Below are 22,014 nucleotides of genomic sequence, written 5' to 3'. Positions count from 1 at the left end.
GGGCTCCCCGGGGCCCCAGCAGTGCAGGACACGGCGGCCACCCCACATCCCGCCGCCGCCGCCGCCGCCGCCGCCGCCGCGACCCGGGCCTCCCCACCCTCCCCCGGCCCGCCCCTCTGGCCCGCCCCCTCCGCCCTGCGCCCCTGCCCCTCCCGGCGCCCCTCCCCTCTGCCCCGCCCCTCCCCTGCCCCCACCCTCCCCTCCCCCTCCCCGCCGGCGGGGGCGGGGCCGGCTGCTCCCGCGCGCTCCGGCCCCTCCTCGGCCACACAAAGGCCGGTCTCCATGGCAGCGGCGCGGGCCGGAGCGCAGCGCCGATCACGGCCCGGGCGCCATCGAACGTCGGCGGCGGACGTGCAGGTACCGCGGCGGGGGCGCGGGGAACGGGGCGCCGCGGTCGGCCTGGCCGGGCCGGGGCGCGGGGCCGGGCGCGGGCGCGGGGCGCGGGGCGCGGGGCCCGGGTGGGCGCGCGCGCGGCCCCCGCCAGGCCCGCACTTTCCCCGAGCGCAGACTTGCGCCCCGCGGTCCTTGGGGCGAGCCGGGCCCCACCGCTCAGAGCGCCCGGGTCGAGGCCTGATGGCGCTGGGAGGTGGGTGCAGGCTGCGCTTTGGGGGGCGTGGGAATCCCCAGCGCCCCCGCGGGGAGCCGTGGAGCCCCGGGGCCCGGGCCTGCGCCCCCCGTGGGTCTGCAGCCGCCGGCGGGGCCGCGCTTGTTTGTGTTAGCGCTGGAGTGGTGTTTGGGGGGACAGCCGGAGTCCCCGGAAGTCCCAGAGCCGGGCTGGGTGCCCGCCTGTGCGCGCAGTGCCTGGGCTCTGCCCCTCATGTCCTATGAGTCTTCCTCCAGCAGCTCTCCTGGATGGGCCCTGGTTGTGCTCAGGGTCCTTGACAGATTTGGGGGTCCTCCAAGTTCAAGAGCCCCGAAGTTTCCTGCCACGTCAATAGGCCTCCCAGAAACTTGGGAAAGGAAGTAGGACCCAGACAGGCCTGGGGCGAGAGTCAGGACTGCGCTGAGGCGGGACCCCCAAAATAGGGAGATGTTTGGGTCCTGGGGCCTTCAGAGCTGTGCTTGCTCTTCGCGTCTCACTTCTTCCCCAGGACCGTGGGCAGGAGGGCGGCAGTGCCCTCTGTGTTGCGGGGGTCTCTCCTGGTGGGGGCTGAACTGGGTCTGTGGGGTCCACCTAGGGCACAGGGGAGCTGCAGGTGGGCCCTCCTCCCCGGGAGAGGGGGTAGAGGGGCGTCTCCAAGACAAACAGGATCTGGTATGTGAGTCCCCCTCCCGCCGGCTGCCTGCCAGGAGGAATTATTTTGGATTACCCAGCCATGTCCAGCCACCAAAGGGGGGGCCGTGGCGTGGGAGAGGGATCCACTTCCGGGCCGTGGGTGGAGAGCCCCAGGGGGGGCCGGGCAAGTCCAGGCATCGCTGCTCCTCTGCCACGGCTGCTCCGACCGGTCGGCCTGGGCGGCGGGGGCACCCCGGGCTGAGCCTGAGTGGGCCCCGGCAGGCCCTGCTGAGCCAGCCTGGGGTGGCCCGCGAGTGCCCCTGCTTGAAGGTGGGTGCAGGAGGACCACAGGCGGGGTCTGCGGGCAGGGAAGGACCCCGTGTTCCCCAGAGCCTCCACACCGTGCTCTAGGCTCTCAGGGCCTCTAGTAGACGCACCCCAGTGACTCACTGGGGCTTCCCGCCGAGAGCCAGCAGGTGCTGGCGCTGCCCAGGGCGGGGCGCGGGGTGCCCGTTTCAGTGGACCCTGTGTGGCCTTTCTGCCCCGAGAGACCAGCTGCCCAGCTGCAGGCTCCCTCCAGCCAGCCCCCACCCAACCCCCTTGCTCCTGCCACACTGCGCAGCCCCTGAGTGAGGAAGTGGAGGCAGAGAAGGTGCCATCCCCGCCTCTGTCCCAGCTTCTGACCAGCCTCCCTCCCGGGCCCAGGCCTGGGTGGGCACGAGCCCAGCAGCCCCTGAAGGGACCCCCGCAGGCCGTGTTGGCAGCTGGCCGAGCACAGGAAGCCCAGGGCTGGCCCCGACCCAGGGGAGTGGAGCGGAAGAGATTGGAGTGGAAGGCGCTGGGCAGGGGGCAGCAGCCCCAGGAGGGGCCATATGGTGCCCCCCAGCCACTGGGACGGCTCTGCCTGAGCTACCGCAGACCTTCCGAGGCGTCCTGTCAGTCTCCACGGGGTTCCGGCCCCTTCTGAGCTCTGCTGAGCGCCGGCCGGCTGTCCTCCCTCTTCGTGGGCTGCAGGCTGGGGGCCCTTTGCTTCCCTCGGAGTAGCTGCCCCTGGGAGACAGTGAAGTGGCAGGCGAGGTGACCGGGGTGACATGGGGGTCTGGGGCTGAAGGGGGTGGGGCCAGCACCCACTGGTGTGTCCTGTTCCTGCATTTCCCCTTTCTCCGGGGCTGTGCCCACCCTCCCCCTCACAAGCTCGGCCCCTGCTGACCAGGCAGAGCGTGTCTTGGTTCTGCTTCAGGGAGCTTGCCGGCCCCATGGGCCTCTGCTGTCTCGCCCAGTACCCCCTCCCTTGGGGCAGCCTCTGACTGACCCGCTCGCCCAGGTCCCCTGGAGCCCAGGGTGCAGTAGGGACAGCTGGGTGGGGTGGGAGGGGATACTGTGCTGAGGGCCCCTTTACAGCCACCCTGTGCCCCCTCGTGCCCGCTGCAGCGGGGAGCGTGTCTGGGCTGGGACCAGGCCTCTGGCGGGACTGGCTCTGAGCCCCAGAGCGCCCCAAAGCTCTGAAAGCGCCAGTTCCCCATTCTGCTGCCTGTGGAGTCTGGCCTGGCATAGGGTGAAGGGCGCCTTTGGGTGCAGCCTGGGTGAGTCCAGCTTTCTCCAGCTTCCGGGCGGAGGCTGGCCCGGGGTGGGTGGAGGGGCCCTTGGCACCCGGGCCCACAGTTCCCTGGGCGGGGCCTGGAGAAGCCCTGTTGTCTGTGACAGTGCCTGGGGGCTGGGCTGGGCTGGGAGGCAGGAAAGAAGCAGGCTTGATGTCCGCCTCCCAGAAGGCCACCTGTGTCAACAGTGCCCCTTGGCTGGGACAGTTCCGGCCCGCGGACCCTGTGACCCCCACCGTCCCCCTGCCCGGCCTCCCCGGCCATGCACGCCAGTGCAGGGGCCTCGTGGAGGCAGAGGTGGCACCGGGATGTGCCCAGCGGAGCTTCGAGTGCGGGGACAGTGGCAGGGCCCGTGCCGTCCTCCCCCTGACCCAGGGGTGAGGCAGCCTGCACAGGCCGGCTGCTGACAGGAGCACCCCAGATACTTGCAGAGGTGCAGGGTGTGGGGGCAGAGCCTGCCTCCCCGCCCGGCCACGTGCAAGGGACCGGAGGACTTTACTTCCTGCTCTCGCCTTGGCTTCGGGGCCGCTGGGAGCCTCTCGCCAGCAGGGAAGGGCTGTGTCCGCACCACCCTCCCTGGGACTCCCTGGTCCCTGCCCCGTCCCCCTTCCCCGCCCCCTCGGATTGCTCCCGGGCCCGGCCTGCTGCCCCACCCCGTGCCTGGTCTCCATTCTCAGTCTGGCACCTCACACTCCTCACCAGTCTCGGCCGCACCCCGACCAAGCCCCATGCTGCCTTTGATCAGATGGCCCCGCTCCACGGTCACCCACACACTGGCCACCTCCTCCTTGCAGCCTACCCTGCTCAGCAAGCCACTCCAGGCCTCACGGCAGTTAACTGGCACTGGCTCCCACCAGGACCTCCCCTGCCACCATCTTCCAGGCCTGAGTGCTGGGCTCTGCCCTTCCTCCACGGTTTCATGTCGCAGAGACGTTGAGCCAGGGCCAGCACAACACACGTGTACCTGCATGGCGTGACCCTGCGTCTCTGCATCTGAGCTATCGTGTGTGCAGTGTGGTCACGGGTGCTTGTGCAGTGCTGGCATGTATGTGCACATGTACCATCACATGTGCCTACGCCCGAGGTCTTGTGCATACTTTCATGTGTGAGATCACTGCACGTGCTGTCATGTGTGTTCACACATGTGCGAACACGTGTAGTCCTGTGTGTGAGTGGTGGCTGGCAGGCCCGCCTGGCAGAGTGCCCCTGGCTAATTGTGGGGTTCGCTCTTGGTGGAGGAGGCAGGCTGGGGTGACCGCCGAGGCTCTGACAGTGATGGGGAGATTACAGGCTTTGCTCCTCTCTCAACCCAGTGCTCCCCACACCCCCCTGCCGCCAGCACAGGCCAACTAGCAGGCTGGGCCAGCTGGGGGTGGGCTTGCAGGGGTGGGGGGCAGGGAGGCAGAGGCTGTGCTGGTCCTCCGTCCCCGTCCCCCCCAGCCACCTGCCTGTGCAGGCTGCGATTCCAGCTTTTCCTGGGCGCCCCCGGGCTGAGCAGCCTTGCGTCTGCCTCCTCTTCCTGTCCCTCCTGGCTCTCCACTGGGCTCCGTAAAGGAGGGCTCGCACCTGCCGCAGCACCAACCTTGGGGCCAGTCACTGCAGAGCACTGGCAGCAGAGGGGCCTTGCCCCCTCCCTTGTAATGCCTGCTGTGGCTCCAGCAGCTCCTGGGCCCGGGATGGGCGTGTGTTCCCTGAGTGCGTGGGGCGGGGAGGGGGGCTTTGTGATCTGTGGGTGCTGGAGAGGGAGGCTGAGGGCGTGTGCGTACGTAGCTGCCTGGACTCCTGTCCTGTCCTGGGCCTGGGGGCAGGGCCTCTAGTCCTCCCTGGACTGAAGGACCATCCAAGTTCTGCTGTCCAGTGTCCAGGTGGTCAGGCATTGGTGGGGAGGGGGGCAGTGGCAGCCGGCCACAGGTGTTCTGGTCTGAGAGGGTGCCTGCAGAGAGCTGCCGTGCAGGGGCTGGGAAGGTTCAGGACTGATCTCCTGAGGTGCCCAGGGCAGGGGCCTGGGTGGAGGGGCAGGGGCCCCCCCCCATACACGTTTGTGGGCTCAGCCCTACCTTCACCCCCACCAGGGGCTGGACGCTGCCTTGGGGAAGTGACCTGACAATGGGCTTGGGGCCAGGGTGGGGCGGGGTGGAGGGCGGTGGCACCTGTGCAGGCGGGCGGGTCCCGTGGGAGGCGCTGACGCAAGGCCGGGACGTCAGTGGGTCCCGGAGCCGCCCCGCCCCGCCCCTGCCGCCGCGGCGCCTGTCCCAGGTGAGTCGGTCGCGGGCGCCTGCGTCCAGGTGAGCCAACCGGGCCACGTGACCCCGCGCGGGCGCCGGAGGTGGGGGCTGCGGGTCTCGGGCGGCGGCAGAGCCGCCGGGGGTCCCCAGGTAGTCGCGCGCCCCTCCCTCGCGCTTGTTTGGAAGCAGTGCGCCGGCCCTGGGCGTCTGGCCTGTCTGTCCCCATTGGCCGCGCGCGCCCGGCTAATTGCACATTTGCATCTTCTGTGAGCCTGCCCGGCTGCCAGCTGCCTGCGGGGGAGGGGAGGGGAGGACTGCGGTGGCGAGGCGCCCCCCACAGTGCAGGGCCCGCGCGAGACTGGCACGGGTGACCCTCCTCTCCCCTCTGCCCTGCGTCCCCGCGCTCCACTCCTGCGCCGGCCTGGGATGAGCCAGCTCCGCGCACACCTCAGTGATATTACAGGAAGGACACCCCCTTCCCCTCCTGTGCCTGTTTCTGCTCTCTGCTGGGGCTCACCCTGCTTCCCACTGACTCGGGAGGGGAACCCTGCAGGACAGAAGTCCCCTGTGCCACCCCTCCCGGGCCCTGGACGAAGGCATGCATGCCCCACCAGAGGCTGGCGTGTCGGGGGTGCTCCAGGATCTGGTGCACCTGAGACTGTTCTCTGTGCTCCTGCCCCACAGCCACCCACAGGGGTGGTGCAGTGGGGGAAACTGAGTCACTGAGTGACATGACAGGCTAGAAGGCAGCAGAGCCCGGTAGTTCGGTTGCATGTGTGACAGGTGGGTTACCCACAGCTTGGTAAACCTGGGGGTGCCCCAGGGTCTTCTGAGGCTGGTGGGAGTGGCAGAATGGGGGGCGGTGGGCAGTTGTGGTATGCAGGGTTCACTGAGCAGAAGGGAGAACTCCAGGGGCAGTCTTGGGCCTGTGGCAGAGATGGACCCAGCCCGGCCATCGGGGCCTGTGGCAGGTCCCTTCCTGGAGGGCCCCTTCCTGGAGGGACAAGCAGCCAGCATGCACACGTGGGGTGGGGCGAATGCAGGGTTGGAGGAAGCCAGGGGTCCCGGGAGGGGCACGTGTGTGTCAGGGTCCTGCGAGGGGTGTGTATGTAGGAGGGGTCCTGGGAGGGGCACTGAGGGGGTATCCTGCGTTCACACGCCCCCTCTCTACTGTTCAGGTCTGGAGGTGGGCAGGTCCCCACTTTCTCATGGGGTGCTTAGGCCTGGCCGCTTGGGGCTGGTCCTGAGTTTGCCTGTGGACTGGCCTTTGCCCCTTCCACAAAGGCTGCCTTGAGTGCCTGGGCAAAAGGACACCCTCACCCCACACCAGGCCGCAAGCCAACGGGGCCAGGATTAACCCTTCCCGGCTCAGCCCCTGGTCCAGGTGTACAAAGGGGCAACCCCCCTGCCCCGCTCTCCCTCAGACCTGCCATGGGTCCCTCCCGCAGGGTGGAGAGGACACAGCCGGGCCTTGTGGGGGGACAGACTAGGAGCGGTGGTCGGAGGGTCAGCGAGGCAGAGCAGGGCTGGGGCTGGGCGGTGGGCACGGTAGTTGTTTAGCCCTGTGATGAGGCATGCTCTGAGTTTTTCCCTTTAACGAGCGAAGTTTCTGACCCAGCCTAGTCCCAGCTGATTAGGAGGAAATCAGCAATTAAACTGCGTCCATGCACACCCACGGCGTGGAGGTCCCTGGAACCCGTGCCCCGGTCATCCTGCGGGGCTGCCTGGCGGCTGTCCAGGGGCCTGGGTGGTTGCCAAATACTTTGGCCAAACTATTGTGAAGTTAGCTGGTGGGCACGCATGGGGGAGTTTTGGGATGAGCGGATACAAAATGGCAAGCCAGGCTGTGAGCTACAGTGTAACAGCCACCTGTGGCTTCCTGCAACGATGGTCTGTCCTTACCCCGGAGTTCACTCTGACTGTCTCCATTTCACAGACCAAGAAATGAGGCTCAGAGAAGCTAAGTAACTTGCCCAAGGTCACACAGCTAGTAAGTAGAACTGTGGGGTCATGGGTTTGCACATTTTTCAGGGAGTTTTTCTTTTGTTGGGGGTGGGGAGGGCCTCCTGCAGAGCTCTGCCCCTGGCCCAGCAGCTTTTATTTCAATCAAGCTGATACATGGGCCTGGCTTTAAAAGGGCAGGTGCCTGCTATCGCGTCCAAACGGAAGGCAGCTGCCCCTTATCCTGGTCCTTCTTCCTTTGACCTCTGTGAGCATGTGCCTGGGCCTGGGCTTGGGGTCCACTGTTCCAGGGGGGCAAGGCTGTGTGGGGGCAGCGTGAGACCATCTGTCCTGTTTCCTAGAGAGCCTCCATGCCGGCCCAGAGCAGAGACTAACCAAGACTCCTGGAGCCTCGGTGAGTGGGGCCCATGGAGCTCAGCCAGGCCCACAGGGGCGCCCGCTGGCCGTGCTCTTGTCCTTGGGGTTCTGGCCCGTGCAGCCTGGCTGGGGAACACGCAGGCAGGGAGCTTGGCTGTTTTAGGGGCGGGGGGCGGGGTTGGGGGGAAGCCCGTCCACTTTCCCGGCCTGTGGAGTTCGGGTGACTTCTTGGAAGTGCACTGGGGACTGGAGCCAGGAAGAAGGCCAGCTGATGCCCTTAGGAAATCCCCTCGCTGCACCCGGGGGTCCCTGGGTTGCCTTCAAAACAGGAAGCTCCGTTCCAGGAACCCTGGAGGCAGGAAGCTCCTTGACCCTTTGTGACCGTGACCGTACCAGGCGCCCAGCGCTTGGCAGGGCTGGGCCGCGGGTCAGGTGGGTGACCCTGTGCTCCGGGGCAGGGTGGGGCAGGCTGGAGCCCCATCGACCCGGGTTTGAGGGGTCCTGGGGCGAGAAGCCTAGGGCCAGAGGAGGTGTGGAGGGCTGTCAGGCTGGTCCTGGTGGAGCCAGAGGCGGGGCCGGGAGCGCATTTCCTGCATGGTCCCACCACCACTGGGTCTGCTCAGGTTCCAGGCCTGGTGGCCACCTGGCCCCTACCCCTCCGCCCTGGCCGAGCCCCCCTGCCGCCCCCTCGCCCCTCCTCTGCAGCGCCCCGCCTGCTCGCCTCCCGCCCTGCGCCCGGAACATTCCTTTCATTCCCGCTCCCCGCGGCCGTGAAGGCGGAGCTGGGCCGGAGCGAGCAGGCTGAGAGGGGCCGAGGTGAGCTGAGCCGGGCCGCCAAGGCGGCCTTGCTTTCGCCCAGGACCCCTTCCCCCCAGAGGCAGCCCGTGGCTGTTGCCTCGTGGACTTTGGGCCCTTGGAAAGGGGTGTGGAGCCACCCTAGGCCGGGAGGGGAGGGAAGGGCGGGCCGCAGCAGGCGGGGAGGGGGCGGTCCCTCTGCCGAGCTGGTGTGGGAGTGTCTCAGCGAGGGCCTCGCCGGGCAGCCTGACCCCAGCTTCCACCCCACTGGGTTCCCTGAAACTGCGGCCTCCGGACTCGGCCGTCCGGCCCGAGATCCTGTGGGGCTTGTGGACGGGCACCCAGGACGGGCACCCAGGACGGGCACCTCAGGCCTTTCCTTGTCTCTGCTGTCCCCTCCCAGACACTGCAGCCAGCCCTTGGTGGTGAGGTGGGTGGGCTCGGGGGCTGGGGGGTGACTTGCCAGGATACAGCGATTCTGTGGGAGACAGCAGCAGAGAACAGCAGAGAAATGGGGCTCCCAGGGCGCACCCCAGAGCAGGGGCCAGCTGGTGTGGGGGACACCCAGCACCCAGCACCCATCCGCCCCTGGGTCAGGGAGGAGCCAAGAAGAGGGGAGTGGATGTACAGGCACGGGCAGCTCACCTCCTTTGCTGCCCATCAGGGCACACGGCAAGGCCAGAGCTGTCCTCAGTGCCACCGACATGTCACCCAGGTGGGGACAGGGCCCTGGGTCAGACAGAGCAAGGCCCCAGGGCTCCCAGGCCTCCCAGAAGTGCCCTTCCCAACAAGTAGAGCCCTGCAGGCTGGGTTCTAAGCCCCCTGCTCCACGGGGCCCCGGTGCTGTCCTGTGCGTGGGGACCGGCCCATGGCTCAGTCTGTGCGGGGTCCCGCAGGGTCCAGGCCTCGGCAGGACAGCCCTCAGCCTCTGTCCTTACTCCTGTGTGCCTGGGGGCAGCAGGATGGCCCCCGCTGGGCCTCTTCTGTGATCCTCTGGGAAGGCTATAAATAGTGTGAGTGTGTCTCCGGCTGGGCCACTTCCCGCTGCTGCCCAGGCCCTGTGTCCGGCCGGGTAGCCAGCATGGTCTTGTGGAGTCGGGAGTGTCGAGCAGGGCTGTGGCCCACCTATTGGATGTCCAGGGTCTGTCAGCCTGAGGCTGGGTTCTAGGGAACTACCCCCCACCCCAGAACCCAGAGCTTGCAGGGACATCTGGCAGACTTCCTGGAGAAGGTGTCCCGGGCCCTGGAAGCTTGGCCTGGTGGTGGACACACGGGAGCAGCATCAGCTTAGCCTGAGGGTTCTTACAGGGTCGCGGCCCTCTGAGCAGATTGTGTGCCGTGCACCCGGGTGGGGGCTGGCGGGCACTGCCACTCCCTGACCCTCCGCTCTCCTGCAGGGTCCCGGGGGCCATGGCGCTGCAGCTCTGGGCCCTGATGCTTCTGGGCCTGGTGGGCCCCGGCGTGGGCCTGCGACCCCGGAAGCTCCAGTTCTTCCGCAGCGAGACGGAGCTGAACCACCTGGCGGTGGACGGGGCGTCGGGGGTGGTGTACCTGGGCGCCGTGAACGCGCTCTACCAGCTGGGTGCAGACCTGACGCTGCAGCAGCAGGCGACCACGGGCCCCGCGCGGGACAACAAGAAGTGCACGCCCCCCATCGAGCCCAGCCAGTGCCACGAGGCCGTGCCCACCGACAACGTGAACCAGCTGCTGCTGCTGGACCCGCCCGGGCAGCGGCTGGTGGAGTGCGGCAGCCTCTTCAAGGGCATCTGTGCCCTGCGGGCGCTGAGTAACATCTCCACGCGGCTCTTCTACGAGGACGGCAGCGGGGAGAAGTCCTTCGTGGCCAGCAACGATGAGGGCGTGGCCACCGTGGGGCTGGTGGGGGCCACGGGCGTGGGTAGCGAGCGCGTGCTGTTCGTGGGCAAGGGCAACGGGCCGCACGACAATGGCATCATCGTGAGCACCCGGCTGCTGGACCGCACGGAGGGCAGGGAGGCCTTCGAGGCCTACACGGACCACGCCACCTACAAGGCCGGCTACCTGTCCAGCAACACCCAGCAGTTCGTGGCCGCCTTCGAGGACGGCTCCTATGTCTTCTTCGTCTTCAACCAGCAGGACAAGCACCCGCCACGCAACCGCACGCTGCTGGCACGCATGTGCAAGAACGACCCCTTCTACTACTCCTACCTGGAAATGGACCTGCAGTGCCTGGACCCCGGCCCCGGCCCAGACCCCAACCCCCCCTTTGCCACCTGCCTGGCCGCCTCCGTGGCTGCCCCCGAGGGCGACCCAGTGCTCTACACGCTCTTCACTCTCGAGGGCCGTGGTGGTGGGGGGCCCCGGGCCGGCCTCTGCTTGTTCCCCCTGGACAAGGTCCACGACAAGATGGAGACCAATCGGGAGTCCTGCTACACGGGCTCCCGGGAGGCCGGCCGGGACACTTTCTACAAACCCTTCCACGGCGAGATCCAGTGTGGCGGCCACGGGCAGGTGGGGCCCGCACCTTCCCGTGGACGGGGCAGGTGGTGGGAGAGGGCAGCTTGGACAAGCGGGCACCCATTCCTGGGGACCCAGGTAGTGACCTGGTTTTCCCACTGACACCTTGGTCCCTAGACGGCCAGCGAGAGCTTCCCATGCGGCTCGGAGCACCTGCCCTACCCACTGGGCAGCCGGGATGGGCTCACGGCCACAGCAGTGCTGCAGCGTGGAGGCCTCAACCTCACGGCTGTGACGGTGACCTCCGAGAATGGCCACACCGTGGCCTTCCTGGGCACCTCGGATGGCCGTATCCTCAAGGTGAGGCGGGGGCCAGTGGGCAGCCCTGGGGGAAGGGGGCAGCGGGCACCCCTCCAGGACCAGCCCTGTGCTTGCAGGTGTATCTCGACCCCGATGGCACCTCTGCTGAGTACGGCTCCATCCTCGTGGAGATCAATAAGAAGATCAAGCAGGACCTGGTGCTGTCCGCAGACGGTGCCAGCCTGTATGCCATCACCCAGGACAAGGTAGACGGGCCACAGGGAGCGGGAACAGGAGGGGACAGGCCATCGTGGTTCTAAACCCGGCATGGAACCAGACCCGCTGGCTTACGGGGGGCTGCTGTGGGAGCCCCTCCTGTGGCCTGGGCAGTGCCCTGGAGGCTACACAGCCAGACGACCCTGTGACTTCCTGTGCCCTGAGCTGCCATGCCCACATGGGCCCTGCTGGGCATTTGCTGCCTGTTGCTTTCTGAGGGTTGGTTTGTTTTTTAATCACTGAGTCACTATGAATCACAAAGTCATTCATGATTGAGTTTCCGGTGTCCAGTGTTCCAGCACCAGTGTCCACTTCCCTCCATCAGTGTCCCCAGTTTCCCTCCTGCCCTTGGCGTTCCCCTCGCCCGTAGCTGAGGCCCGTCTGCTCAGAGGTACAGGTGGGGTCCCTCTGGGAGCATGTGCTGGAACACGTGCCTATCCCCAGGTGTTCCTGCTCCCGGTGCAGGAGTGTCTGAGCTATGCCACCTGTGCCCAGTGCCACAGCTCACAGGACCCCTACTGCGGCTGGTGTGTCGCGGAGGGACGGTGAGTGCTGGGCAGGGCAGGGCCAGGGCACTGCCCTGGGGGATGGGGCCGGCACTAACACCTCCTGCCCTCCAGGTGTACCAGGAGGGCTGAGTGCCCTCGGGCTGCCGAGCAGGGCCACTGGCTGTGGAGCCGAGCCGAGTCATGCGTGACGATCACTGGGGCACTGCCACAGAACATGAGTCGGCGGGCGCAGGGCGAGGTACAGCCTTGGGGAGGCCTGTGGGGAGGTGGCGGGGTCTTGGCACAGACAGGCCGTGAGACCCCTACCCTCCTACAGGTCTTCCTGACCATCAGCCCCCTCCCGGCCTTGAGTAAGGAGGATGAGCTGCTGTGCCACTTTGGGGACTCCCCGCCCCAGCCTGCCCGTGTGAAAGGGGACACTGTGGGTTGCTACTCCCCAAACAGCATTCCGCCCACGCTGCCCGGCCAAGGTGAGCCCCACCCTCACTCACGTGGGACCTTCCTTCCTGCTTCTTCATTCCTTTCCGCTCGGCACCTCTGGGTGCCAGCAGAGGCCCCACCCCCAGCCTTCCCCAGGGGACACAGGGGCGGGGCTGTGCCAAGGACAGAGCAGCTGTGCCACCTGTTCAGGTGCTGAGGCCACGGCGGATAGTGCAGGCACCTGGTGGGCGTGGAGCCCCGGTGGCAGCCGGCATGAGAAGGGCACAGCTGGGCCTGGGAGTGGCTCCTGGGCCTGCCCCTGGTGCTGCCTCGCCCTGCCCTGAGCGGCCTCTCCGTGCCTGGGCTCAGCTCTCTCCGAGGCTCTGGGGCTGCACAGGGGCCATCTGCTGGGACTGGGGGGAACAATGCCAGGCTCCCTGCCCCCCGCTGACACCGTCTCCCCCCGGCACTTCACAGACCACGTGGACGTGAGCATCCAGCTCCTCTTCAAGCACGGCAATGTCTTCCTCACTTCCCACCTGTACCCCTTCTACGACTGCCGGGAGGCCATGAGCCTGGAGAAGAACCTGCCGTGAGTGGGCCCCCACCACGCCCCTGCGGGCCCTTCGCACTGCGCCCTGGCTCCACCCACCACATTGGGACCACGCCCACCGTGCCCTGGCCCCGCCCACTGCATCCGGGCCACGCCCACCGTGTCGAGCCTCGTCCCATCTCCCCTCTCCTGCAGGTGCATCTCCTGTGCCAGCAACCAGTGGACCTGCCAGTGGGACTTGCGCTACCATGAGTGCCGGGAGGCCTCCCTCAACCCCGAGGACGGCGTCATCCGTGCCCACATGGTGAGGGACCCCCTGAGGAGGGAGCATCCTCTAGGCCCCAAGGCGGAGGCCACGGGCTGTGCTGACCTGCCTTATCCTCCAGGAGCACGATTGCCCCCAGTTCCTGAACCCCAGCCCGCTGGTCATCCCTATGAACCACGAGACAGACGTGACCTTCGAGGGCCAGAACCTGGACACAGCAAAGGTGGGGGCTGTGGAGGGGCTCAGGCTGGCCCAGCCAAGGTCCACCTGTTCGGGTCAGTGCATCCAGCTGTAGCTGCACAGCATAGCTGGGGAGAGGAACTGGGTGGGGCGCCCACGGGCTCCAGGCAGGAAGGGCGGCAGAGCTGCCCAAGGGCGTGGGGGGCTGTGGGTGGGGCAGCCCGCAGGGCTCTGACTGGGCTGTCCGCAGGCCTCCTCTCTGCATGTGGGCAGCGAGCTGCTTGGGTTCGAGGTGCCAGTGAGCCTGCAGGAGACGGGCGTCTTCTCCTTCCGGACCCCAAAGGTACCGCCCCCGGGTGGACACAGCTGCTGGCAGGCCTGGGGCAGCCTGTAAACTCTGCAGCTCAGAGAGGGGTGGCTTGTCTCCCTACCCTTCTGAGGAGGCCTGAGAGAGTGTGTGTGTGTCTGTCTGTCTGTCTGAGTGTGTGTGTGTGTGTGTGTGTGTGTGAATAATGGTGTCTGCCTGTCCTGTGGCAGCGTCGTGATTGTGTGTCTGTGATTGTGTGAGTGAATGTGTGTGTCTGATTGCATCTGATTGCATCGTGGTTATGTGTCTGATTGCGTCGTGATTGTGTGTCTGTGATTGTGTTAGTGAATGTGTCTCTATGTGAGTGAATGTGTGTCCTGTGACTGTACTTGTCTGTATCTGTGTGACAAGCATAGCACAGTGCCCTGTGACTGTGTACTTGTGTGTGTGAGTGTGAGTGAATGTGTTTGTGTGACCGAGAGGCCCCAGGTCATAGGAGCTGGCTCTCTGGGTGCCTTCGTGGAGGGTAGCCCAGGTACAGCCTGTCCCTGTGAATCCCCAGCTGTCCCACGACACCAATGAGACACTAGCCCTGCACCTGTACGTCAAGTCCCACGGCAAGAACATCGACAGCAAGCTCCAAGGTGGGTGGGGATGGGCAGTGATGGTGGGGGGTCCACAGTGGGAGGAGGCTTTGCAGGCGGGGTTGCCCCGAGGCGGGCAGGGGAGGCCCTGTGGGTGCCCGGCTCTGGGTGTGGGCAGCCTCCCGACCTGCTCTCTCCGCAGTCACCCTCTACAACTGCTCCTTCGGCCGCAGTGACTGCAGCCTCTGCCTGGCGGCCGACCCCACCTACCGCTGTGTGTGGTGTGGCGGGCAGAATCGGTGCGTGTACGAGGCTCAGTGTAGCAACGCCACCTCCGAATGCCCACCGCCGGTCATCACCAGGGTGAGCACATCCCCTCGTAGTGCCGCCCGGGCTGGGCGGGGGCTGTGGCCCAGCCAGACCCCGCCATCTCGTCCCAGCCCTGCCGCTGGGCTAGCTGGGCTCTGTCATTGCAGATCCAGCCCGAAACGGGCCCCCTGGGTGGGGGTATCCGCCTCACCATCCTCGGGTCCAACCTGGGCGTTACCGCAGATGACGTGCAAAGGGTGACTGTGGCGGGCCGCAGCTGTGACTTTGAGCCCGAGCGCTACTCCGTGTCCACCCGGTGAGTGGGTGACATGTGAGGCAGGGGCTGGGTGCGGGGCAGCCCACAGTGACAGAGGACACGGAGCATCTCAGAAATGTCCCCTGTCCCCAGGATTGTGTGTGTCATCACAGCAGCAGAGGAGCCCTTCTCGGGGGGCGTCGAGGTAGAGGTCAATGGGAAGCTTGGCCACTCGCCACCGGATGTCCAGTTCACGTACCAAGTAAGTGCCTGGCCAGGGGACCTGGGGGAGCCCTGACCATGCGCTGACCCTCTACTCTGGGAGCCCTGGCCCTGCGCTGACCCTCCACGCCTCCCCCTCCTCCAGCAGCCACAGCCCCTGAGCGTGGAGCCAAAGCAGGGCCCCCAGGCAGGTGGGACCACGCTGACCATCAGCGGCATCCACCTGGACACGGGCTCCCAGGAGGACGTGCAGGTCTCCATCCAAGGCATCCCCTGCAAAGTGTAGGTGGCCCTGGCCTGACCTGGGGGCGGCAGGGGGTGAGGCTGTGGGGGGGGTCCCGCCTGACGCTCGCCCCACCCCACTGCAGGACACAGTTTGGAGCGGAGCTGCAGTGTGTCACCGGCCCACAGCCAACCCTGGGGGAACTGCCCCTGGACATCTCCTACGGGGGCTCGCCAGTGTCTGGCCCTGGCGTCACCTTCACCTACCGCGAGAACCCCGTCCTGCGGGCCTTCATGCCCCTGCGAAGCTTCGTCAGGTGCGCCCGGTGCCCCCTGCCCCTGCCCCCCACGCCCTGCACCAACAGCCCGCTGGCGGGAGGCCCCGGAACCTCCCCCAGAGCCCGGCCCGGGCTAGGGGCAGCTGGGCCCACTCAGGTCTGTTTCCACTCCCAGTGGCGGCCGGAGCATCAACGTCACCGGGGAGGGCTTCAGCCTGATCCAGAAGTTCTCCATGGTGGTCCTCGCAGAGCCCCTGCAGACCTGGCGGCAGCGCCGGGAATCTGGACCCCTGCAGCCCACCACGGTCAGTCCTTGGGTCACTAAGAAAGGGGGCTGCTGGAGCCCCCCAGATGCCACCCAGGGTGCTGCCCTGGGGGGCGGGCTGGGCCCTGACCAGCCTCACTCACAGGTGGTAGGCACCGAGTACGTGTTCTACAACGACTCCAAGGTCATGTTCCTGTCCCCCGCGGTGCCCGAGGACCCCGAGGCCTACAACCTCACGGCCCTCATCCAGATGGACGGGCACCGTGCCCTGCTCAGGACTGAGGCCGGCGCCTTCGAGTACGTGGCCGACCCCACCTTTGAGAACTTCACAGATGGCGTCAAGAAGCAGGTCAACAATCTCATCCACGCCCGGGTGAGGACCCTCGGGGCTCGGCATCTGCCATCAGGACAGGTGGGGGCGGGGCTGGTGTCAGTCTCCTGACGGGGAAACTGACGACAGGACACTCCCCCCACCCCCCGTTTCCAGGGCACCAACCTGAACAAGGCCATGACGCTGCAGGAGGCCGAGGCCTTCGTGGGTGCGGAGCGCTGCATCATGAAGACGCTGACCGAGACGGACCTGTACTGTGAGCCCCCCGAGGTGCAGCCCCCGCCTAAGCGGCGGCAGAAACGGGATACGGCGCACAACCTGCCCGAGTTTATTGTGCGTAGAGCATGGACTGGTGGGGGGGATGCTGGGGGCGGGGCCTGAGCCGCTGGGGGTGGGGCTCGGGGCGGGGTAGGGCCTGAGTAGATAGGGCGGAGCCTGAGTAGATGGGGCGGGCCTCGGGACTGGGTGGCTCACCTGGGGTTGCTGGAGGCGGGCCGCTGGCTCTTCAGGGCACACCTGTCCATGCTGAGCCCACTTGGCCCCGTCTACAGGTGAAGTTCGGCTCCCGGGAGTGGGTGCTGGGCCGCGTGGAGTATGACACGCGGGTCAGTGACGTGCCCCTAAGCCTCATCTTGCCACTGGTCATCGTGCCCATGGTGTTGGTCATCGTGGTGTCCGTCTATTGCTACTGGTGAGCGCTCCCAGCAGGCAGAGGCCCACCCCCCCCCCCCCCCCGCCAGCCCCTGGCCAGGTCCCAGGACCTCCCTGTGCCCGCAGGAGGAAGAGCCAGCAGGCGGAGCGTGAGTACGAGAAGATCAAGTCTCAGCTGGAAGGCCTGGAGGAGAGCGTGCGGGACCGCTGCAAGAAGGAGTTCACAGGTGGGGCCGGGAGCCCGGCCAGGGGCACGCGGGCGAGGGGCCAAGGGCAGCGCCTCACCCCGCCTCCCCGCAGACCTGATGATCGAGATGGAAGACCAGACGAACGACGTGCATGAGGCGGGCATCCCCGTGCTGGACTACAAGACCTACACGGACCGCGTCTTCTTCCTGCCCTCCAAGGACGGCGATAAGGACGTGATGATCACCGGCAAGCTGGACATCCCCGAGTCCCGGCGGCCGGCCGTCGAGCAGGCCCTCTACCAGTTCTCCAACCTGCTCAACAGCAAATCTTTCCTCATCAACGTGAGCGCCGGGCGGGGGAGGGGCCGGGCCGCCCGGAGCTGGGCAGAGCAGAGCTGACCCTGCTGTCCACCTGACAGTTCATCCACACCCTGGAGAACCAGCGCGAGTTCTCCGCCCGGGCCAAGGTCTACTTCGCGTCCCTGCTGACGGTGGCGCTGCACGGGAAGCTCGAGTACTACACGGACATCATGCGCACCCTCTTCCTCGAGCTCATGGAGCAGTACGTGGTGGCCAAGAACCCGAAGCTGATGCTGCGCAGGTGCGTGGGCGGGGAGGGGCGGGGTGGGCGGGCGCCGGGCGGGGTGGGGTGGCCGCCTGGACGCAGCGCGAGACCTCTGCGCCCTCAGGTCGGAAACGGTGGTGGAGCGGATGCTATCCAACTGGATGTCCATCTGCCTGTACCAGTACCTCAAGGTGGGACCCTCCGCCGGGGGGCGGGAGGCGGGCGCTCCGTGGTGCCCCCGTGAGGCTGCAGTGCCTGAGGCGTCTGGGGACCCCCCTTCCAGGACAGCGCTGGCGAGCCCCTGTACAAGCTCTTCAAGGCAATCAAGCACCAGGTGGAGAAGGGCCCGGTGGACGCTGTGCAGAAGAAGGCCAAGTACACGCTCAACGACACGGGTCTGCTGGGGGACGATGTGGAGTACGCGCCCCTGGTGAGCACCAGCCTCCCCGCGGCCCCCGCACCGGGGCACCCACTGTGCCCGCCGGCCACCCCGGAGCCAGGGTCTCAGATGCCCTTCCCCACTCTGCAGACAGTGAGTGTGATTGTCCAGGACGAGGGTCTCGACGCCATCCCCGTGAAGGTCCTCAACTGCGACACCATCTCCCAAGTCAAGGAGAAGATCATCGACCAGGTGTACCGCACTCAGCCCTGTTCCCGCTGGCCCAAGGCGGACAGCGTGGTGCTAGGTGAGCGCCAGGCCGCCCTGTGGCGTGGGGGGGCGGCGGGCGGGGCACTGCTGCAGCGAGGGCAGCTGGGCCGTGTCCTCCACAGAGTGGCGACCCGGCTCCACCGCCCAGATCCTGTCGGACCTGGACCTCACCTCCCAGCGGGAGGGTCGCTGGAGGCGCATCAACACGCTGATGCACTACAATGTGAGAGCCGGCCCCCGGCCCCAACCCCACCCACCCCAGCCCTGCCCCAAGGCCCCGCCCTCACCGCAGTGCTCCCCAGGTCCGGGACGGAGCCACCCTCATCCTGTCAAAAGTGGGCGTCTCGCAGCAGCCTGAGGACAGCCAGCAGGACCTGCCTGGGGAGCGTGAGTCCCCTCCTCTTGCCCTGGACACTGGCGCTGGGCCAGCATCTGGGGAACGGGGCCCCCTGGCCCACCCGCGGCCCTCAGTTTCCCCGACCCCACAGGCCACGCCCTCCTGGAGGACGAGAACCGCGTGTGGCACCTGGTGCGGCCCACGGACGAGGTGGACGAGGGCAAGTCCAAGCGCGGCAGCGTGAAGGAGAAGGAGCGCACCAAGGCCATCACGGAGATCTACCTGACGCGCCTGCTCTCGGTCAAGGTGGCTCTGACCCCCCCAGGACCGCCCTCCCAGTCGCTGAGCCCTCCCAGGACCCCGCCCCCCGCCCGCCCAGGCTCTGAGCCCTCCCAGGACCCCTCCCCTGCCCCGCCCAGGCTCTGAGCCCTCCCAGGACCCCTCCCCTGCCTCCCCCAGGCTCTGAGCCCTCCCAGGACTCCGCCCCCGCCCAGGTGCTGAGCCCTCCCAGGACCCCGCCCCCGCCCCCCAGGCTCTGAGCCCTCCCAGGACTCCGCCCCCGCCCAGGCTCTGAGCCCTCCCAGGACCCGCCCCCCCAGGCTCGGACCCCCCAGGACCCCCCAGGCTCTGAGCCCCCCTCTCCCACAGGGCACGCTGCAGCAGTTCGTGGACAACTTCTTCCAGAGCGTGCTGGCCCCGGGACACGCCGTGCCGCCCGCGGTCAAGTACTTCTTCGACTTCCTGGACGAGCAGGCGGAGAAGCACGACATGCGGGACGAGGACACCATCCACATCTGGAAGACCAACAGGTGGGGCCACCCCCATCCCCCCCCACCCCTGCCGCCCACCCCCGTCCCCACCCACCCGCCTCCTCACTGCTCTGGCACTCTGCCTCAGTTTACCGCTGCGGTTCTGGGTGAACATCCTCAAGAACCCGCACTTCATCTTTGACGTACAAGTGCACGAGGTGGTGGACGCGTCCCTGTCGGTCATCGCACAGACCTTCATGGACGCCTGCACGCGCACGGAGCACAAGCTGAGCCGAGTGAGTGGGCGCGCGGGCCTGTCTGCGTGGGGGGCGCAGGGGGTGGGGCGGGGGCTGCTGGCGTGCCTGGCATCTGCCGCGGGGACCTCCACCTCCACCCTCCCTCTTACCTGCCGCCGCCCCGGCCCCCAGGACTCCCCCAGCAACAAGCTGCTCTATGCCAAGGAGATCTCTACCTACAAGAAGATGGTGGAGGAGTGAGTGCCGCCCCGCCTCGCCCTGCCCGCCTGTGCCTCTCCCCCCACCCCCCACCCCCACCTGCCCTGTGTGACCCTGTGACCACCTCCACACCCGCCCACAGTTACTACAAGGGGGTCCGGCAGATGGTGCAGGTCAGCGACCAGGACATGAACACACACTTGGCAGAGATTTCCCGGGTAAGGCGGTTGCTGGTGGGGGGGATGGCGCCTGCTGCCCCTCCCCTGGACCAGGCAGACTGGCCACCGTGGGGTGGTGTGTGGGGGGTGCGCTCCTCTCCCGGCCCCCTGGGGAGCACCTCCTGCCCGTGGCTCACCCTGCCTGTCCCCCTGCCAGGCCCACACGGACTCCCTGAACACCCTGGTCGCCCTGCACCAGCTCTACCAATACACGCAGAAGTACTACGACGAGGTAGGCGGCTGTCTGCTGCCCTCTGGGCATGGGGCTGGGTGCCCCCGCCCCCGCCCGTGCTCTGACGTGGCTCCCTCCTCAGATCATCAGTGCCCTGGAGGAGGACCCGGCTGCCCAGAAGATGCAGCTGGCCTTCCGCCTCCACCAGATCGCAGCTGCCCTGGAGAACAAGGTCACGGACCTTTGACCCCCCCCCCACTCTGTTGCCGCGGATCGCCGCAGGCACAGCTGTGTGGCCCCGGAGCCACGCGTGGGGGCCTGCGGGCTGAGGCCAGTGTGTGGGCTCAGCCCTTCTCTGGCAGCAGGGGAAGAAAGAGCCCCTGGGGGCAGGCATCTCGAGCGACCCCTCCCAGCAATACACCAGCACCAGCTCCCTCCTGCAGAACCAGCGTCCAGCGGCGGCTCGTCCAGTCTCCAGAGCGAGCCCCTGGGCTCGCAGATGTGCCTTAGGCCCCTGGCGCCACGCTGGGCTCCTGGGGGCCGAAGTCCCTCCCAGCACCAGCAGCCGCCTCACATTCCTGGGTTTGCCACTTTGTGTGTCTGTGGGGGGGTCAGTGCCTGCAGCCCCCAGGGCCGAGGGTCCAGCCTGCCCTCCGGAAGGGAGGAGAAAAGCGGTACGAAGCCTCCTGACCTCACCTGGCCCGCCTCGCAAGGTGCCAGCGTCCCCACTGACTCTTGGCCCAGGGCCCCACCTCCAAGGTCAAGCTGGACGTCCAACGTCGAGGCCCAAATGGCCAGAGGGGACCCAACAGACTGGGCACCCCGGCCTGTCAGACAGGCGCTGAGAGGCTGCCAGGCCGGGGCAGCGGAACCCCCCACCCCTCTCCCTTTTGTAAGTTTTAACGTGACTCAAATACAACTGTCTTTTTCACTCTGCTGGTGGACTGGGTTCCTCCTGCGGCCGCTCAGCCCTGCCCTCACCCCCATCCCTGGACTGACCCATCCAGGTTCCCTAATCCCCTGGGTCCGGGAGTGCCAGGTGCAGGGCGCCACCTGCTGGTCGTGCTTGGAGCCTGCTTCCCTGTCCTGTCCCCGCCTTCCTTCTGAAGAAGGGGGTCAAGAGCCAGGATCTGCCCTGCTGCCCCTCCCAGGTGCAGCTGGGCATGGGTAGCGCTGGGGAGAGCCCGTGTCCCCCTACTCAGATTATGGGACTACAACGGCTCCTGGGTTCATGAAAGGGCCACGGACCACTCAGGACATATGTGTGAGCTCGAGGATTGTGACCTCTGTTGATGCCAGAGAGAAATGACTGCAGCCCTCCCGCCCCCGTCATATTTTCCGTCACATAAGCATGCCTGACTTCCCTTCACGTAGCACTCACCCTGGGCACTGGGACACAGGAACACAGCAGTCAGCAGGACAACAGGCCCTGGTGCCCAAAAATACCAACCCAAGCAGAAAGGGCTCCGGGTGTGGCTGGACCTAGGTGTCCATCACCCTCGGGTGACAGCTGGATTCTCAGCAGCACTGGTGGCAGTAGCACAGCCCTTGCACCGGGGTTGCTGGAACAAGCCTGGTCAGCAGCCACTTGTGGACAGAGCAGCCACGTCCAGCATTCATGGGACAAGAATGTTCTGTCCCGCCACACAGGAGTCCTGGACACACCACAGGTGGCCCCCAACCTAGGGACAGGGCTGTTGCTGGCATCGGTTTCACTTCCCAGAGAGGGTGCTGTGTGCTGTGCTGAGGTAGAGCCCCAGGCAGCCCACCCCCAGTGGGTTTCCGGTTGCTTTTCTTTCATGGTGGAGGTATAAAATGGGTGTTGAGGCCAGCACAGTGCAGGGGTCAGGCCTTGTCTGAGGTAGACTGAGGTTCGATTCCCGGCACCCTGTCCTGTCCCTGAACACCTCCGAGAGTGACCCCTGAGCTAAGCTGGGTGTGGCCAAAAAAAGGAGGAACTGGCGGCTGATCACATCAGGGTGGAGGGGCTGGCAAGGTGCTGACGCATCGAGGGTGCCCTGCTCCCTCTTCTGCTTTTCCTTCCCCTTCCCTTCCCCCTCCCCAACTTCTCGGGGTAGTGGAGTCCGGGCGGGGCCGCCTCAGCTTCTCCCAGCCGGCTCCAGGCATCCTGCTAAGTGACTGCCGGGCTGAAGGGGCGGCCTGT

The 22,014-nt window shown here is 67.0% G+C and overlaps 1 protein-coding gene across 2 annotated transcripts; it reads left to right on the top strand.

Moving 5' to 3' along the window:
• The first annotated feature begins 220 nt into the window (after positions 1-220).
• Positions 221-20,786, top strand: PLXNB2 (plexin B2). Of its 2 annotated transcripts, none has more exons than XM_055142761.1 (38): positions 221-357; positions 6,976-7,029; positions 7,343-7,395; positions 9,551-10,643; positions 10,767-10,949; positions 11,027-11,155; positions 11,610-11,710; positions 11,786-11,912; positions 11,991-12,144; positions 12,572-12,686; positions 12,843-12,951; positions 13,034-13,135; positions 13,343-13,435; positions 13,962-14,043; positions 14,186-14,346; positions 14,460-14,608; positions 14,702-14,810; positions 14,916-15,052; positions 15,139-15,309; positions 15,446-15,575; positions 15,681-15,908; positions 16,023-16,199; positions 16,418-16,557; positions 16,644-16,744; positions 16,818-17,047; positions 17,125-17,306; positions 17,395-17,461; positions 17,554-17,700; positions 17,800-17,956; positions 18,042-18,142; positions 18,222-18,306; positions 18,408-18,562; positions 18,905-19,065; positions 19,154-19,301; positions 19,434-19,498; positions 19,603-19,678; positions 19,836-19,910; positions 19,993-20,786. In XM_055142761.1, exons 4-38 carry the CDS (start codon positions 9,564-9,566, stop codon positions 20,095-20,097), a joined length of 5,532 nt encoding a protein of 1,843 aa, XP_054998736.1. In that variant the 5' UTR covers positions 221-357; positions 6,976-7,029; positions 7,343-7,395; positions 9,551-9,563; the 3' UTR covers positions 20,098-20,786. The 2 variants fall into 2 exon arrangements, with proteins under 2 accessions (XP_054998736.1, XP_054998737.1); XM_055142762.1 differs by lacking the exon at positions 221-357 and adding an exon at positions 5,056-5,070.
• The last annotated feature ends 1,228 nt before the right edge of the window (positions 20,787-22,014 follow it).

Source organism: Sorex araneus, chromosome 6 (assembly GCF_027595985.1).
Source record: "Sorex araneus isolate mSorAra2 chromosome 6, mSorAra2.pri, whole genome shotgun sequence".
In the NCBI taxonomy this organism is placed as follows: domain Eukaryota; kingdom Metazoa; phylum Chordata; class Mammalia; order Eulipotyphla; family Soricidae; genus Sorex; species Sorex araneus.
The sequence above is the reverse complement of the archived record's forward strand: the minus strand, read 5'-3'. Positions and strand labels throughout refer to the sequence as shown.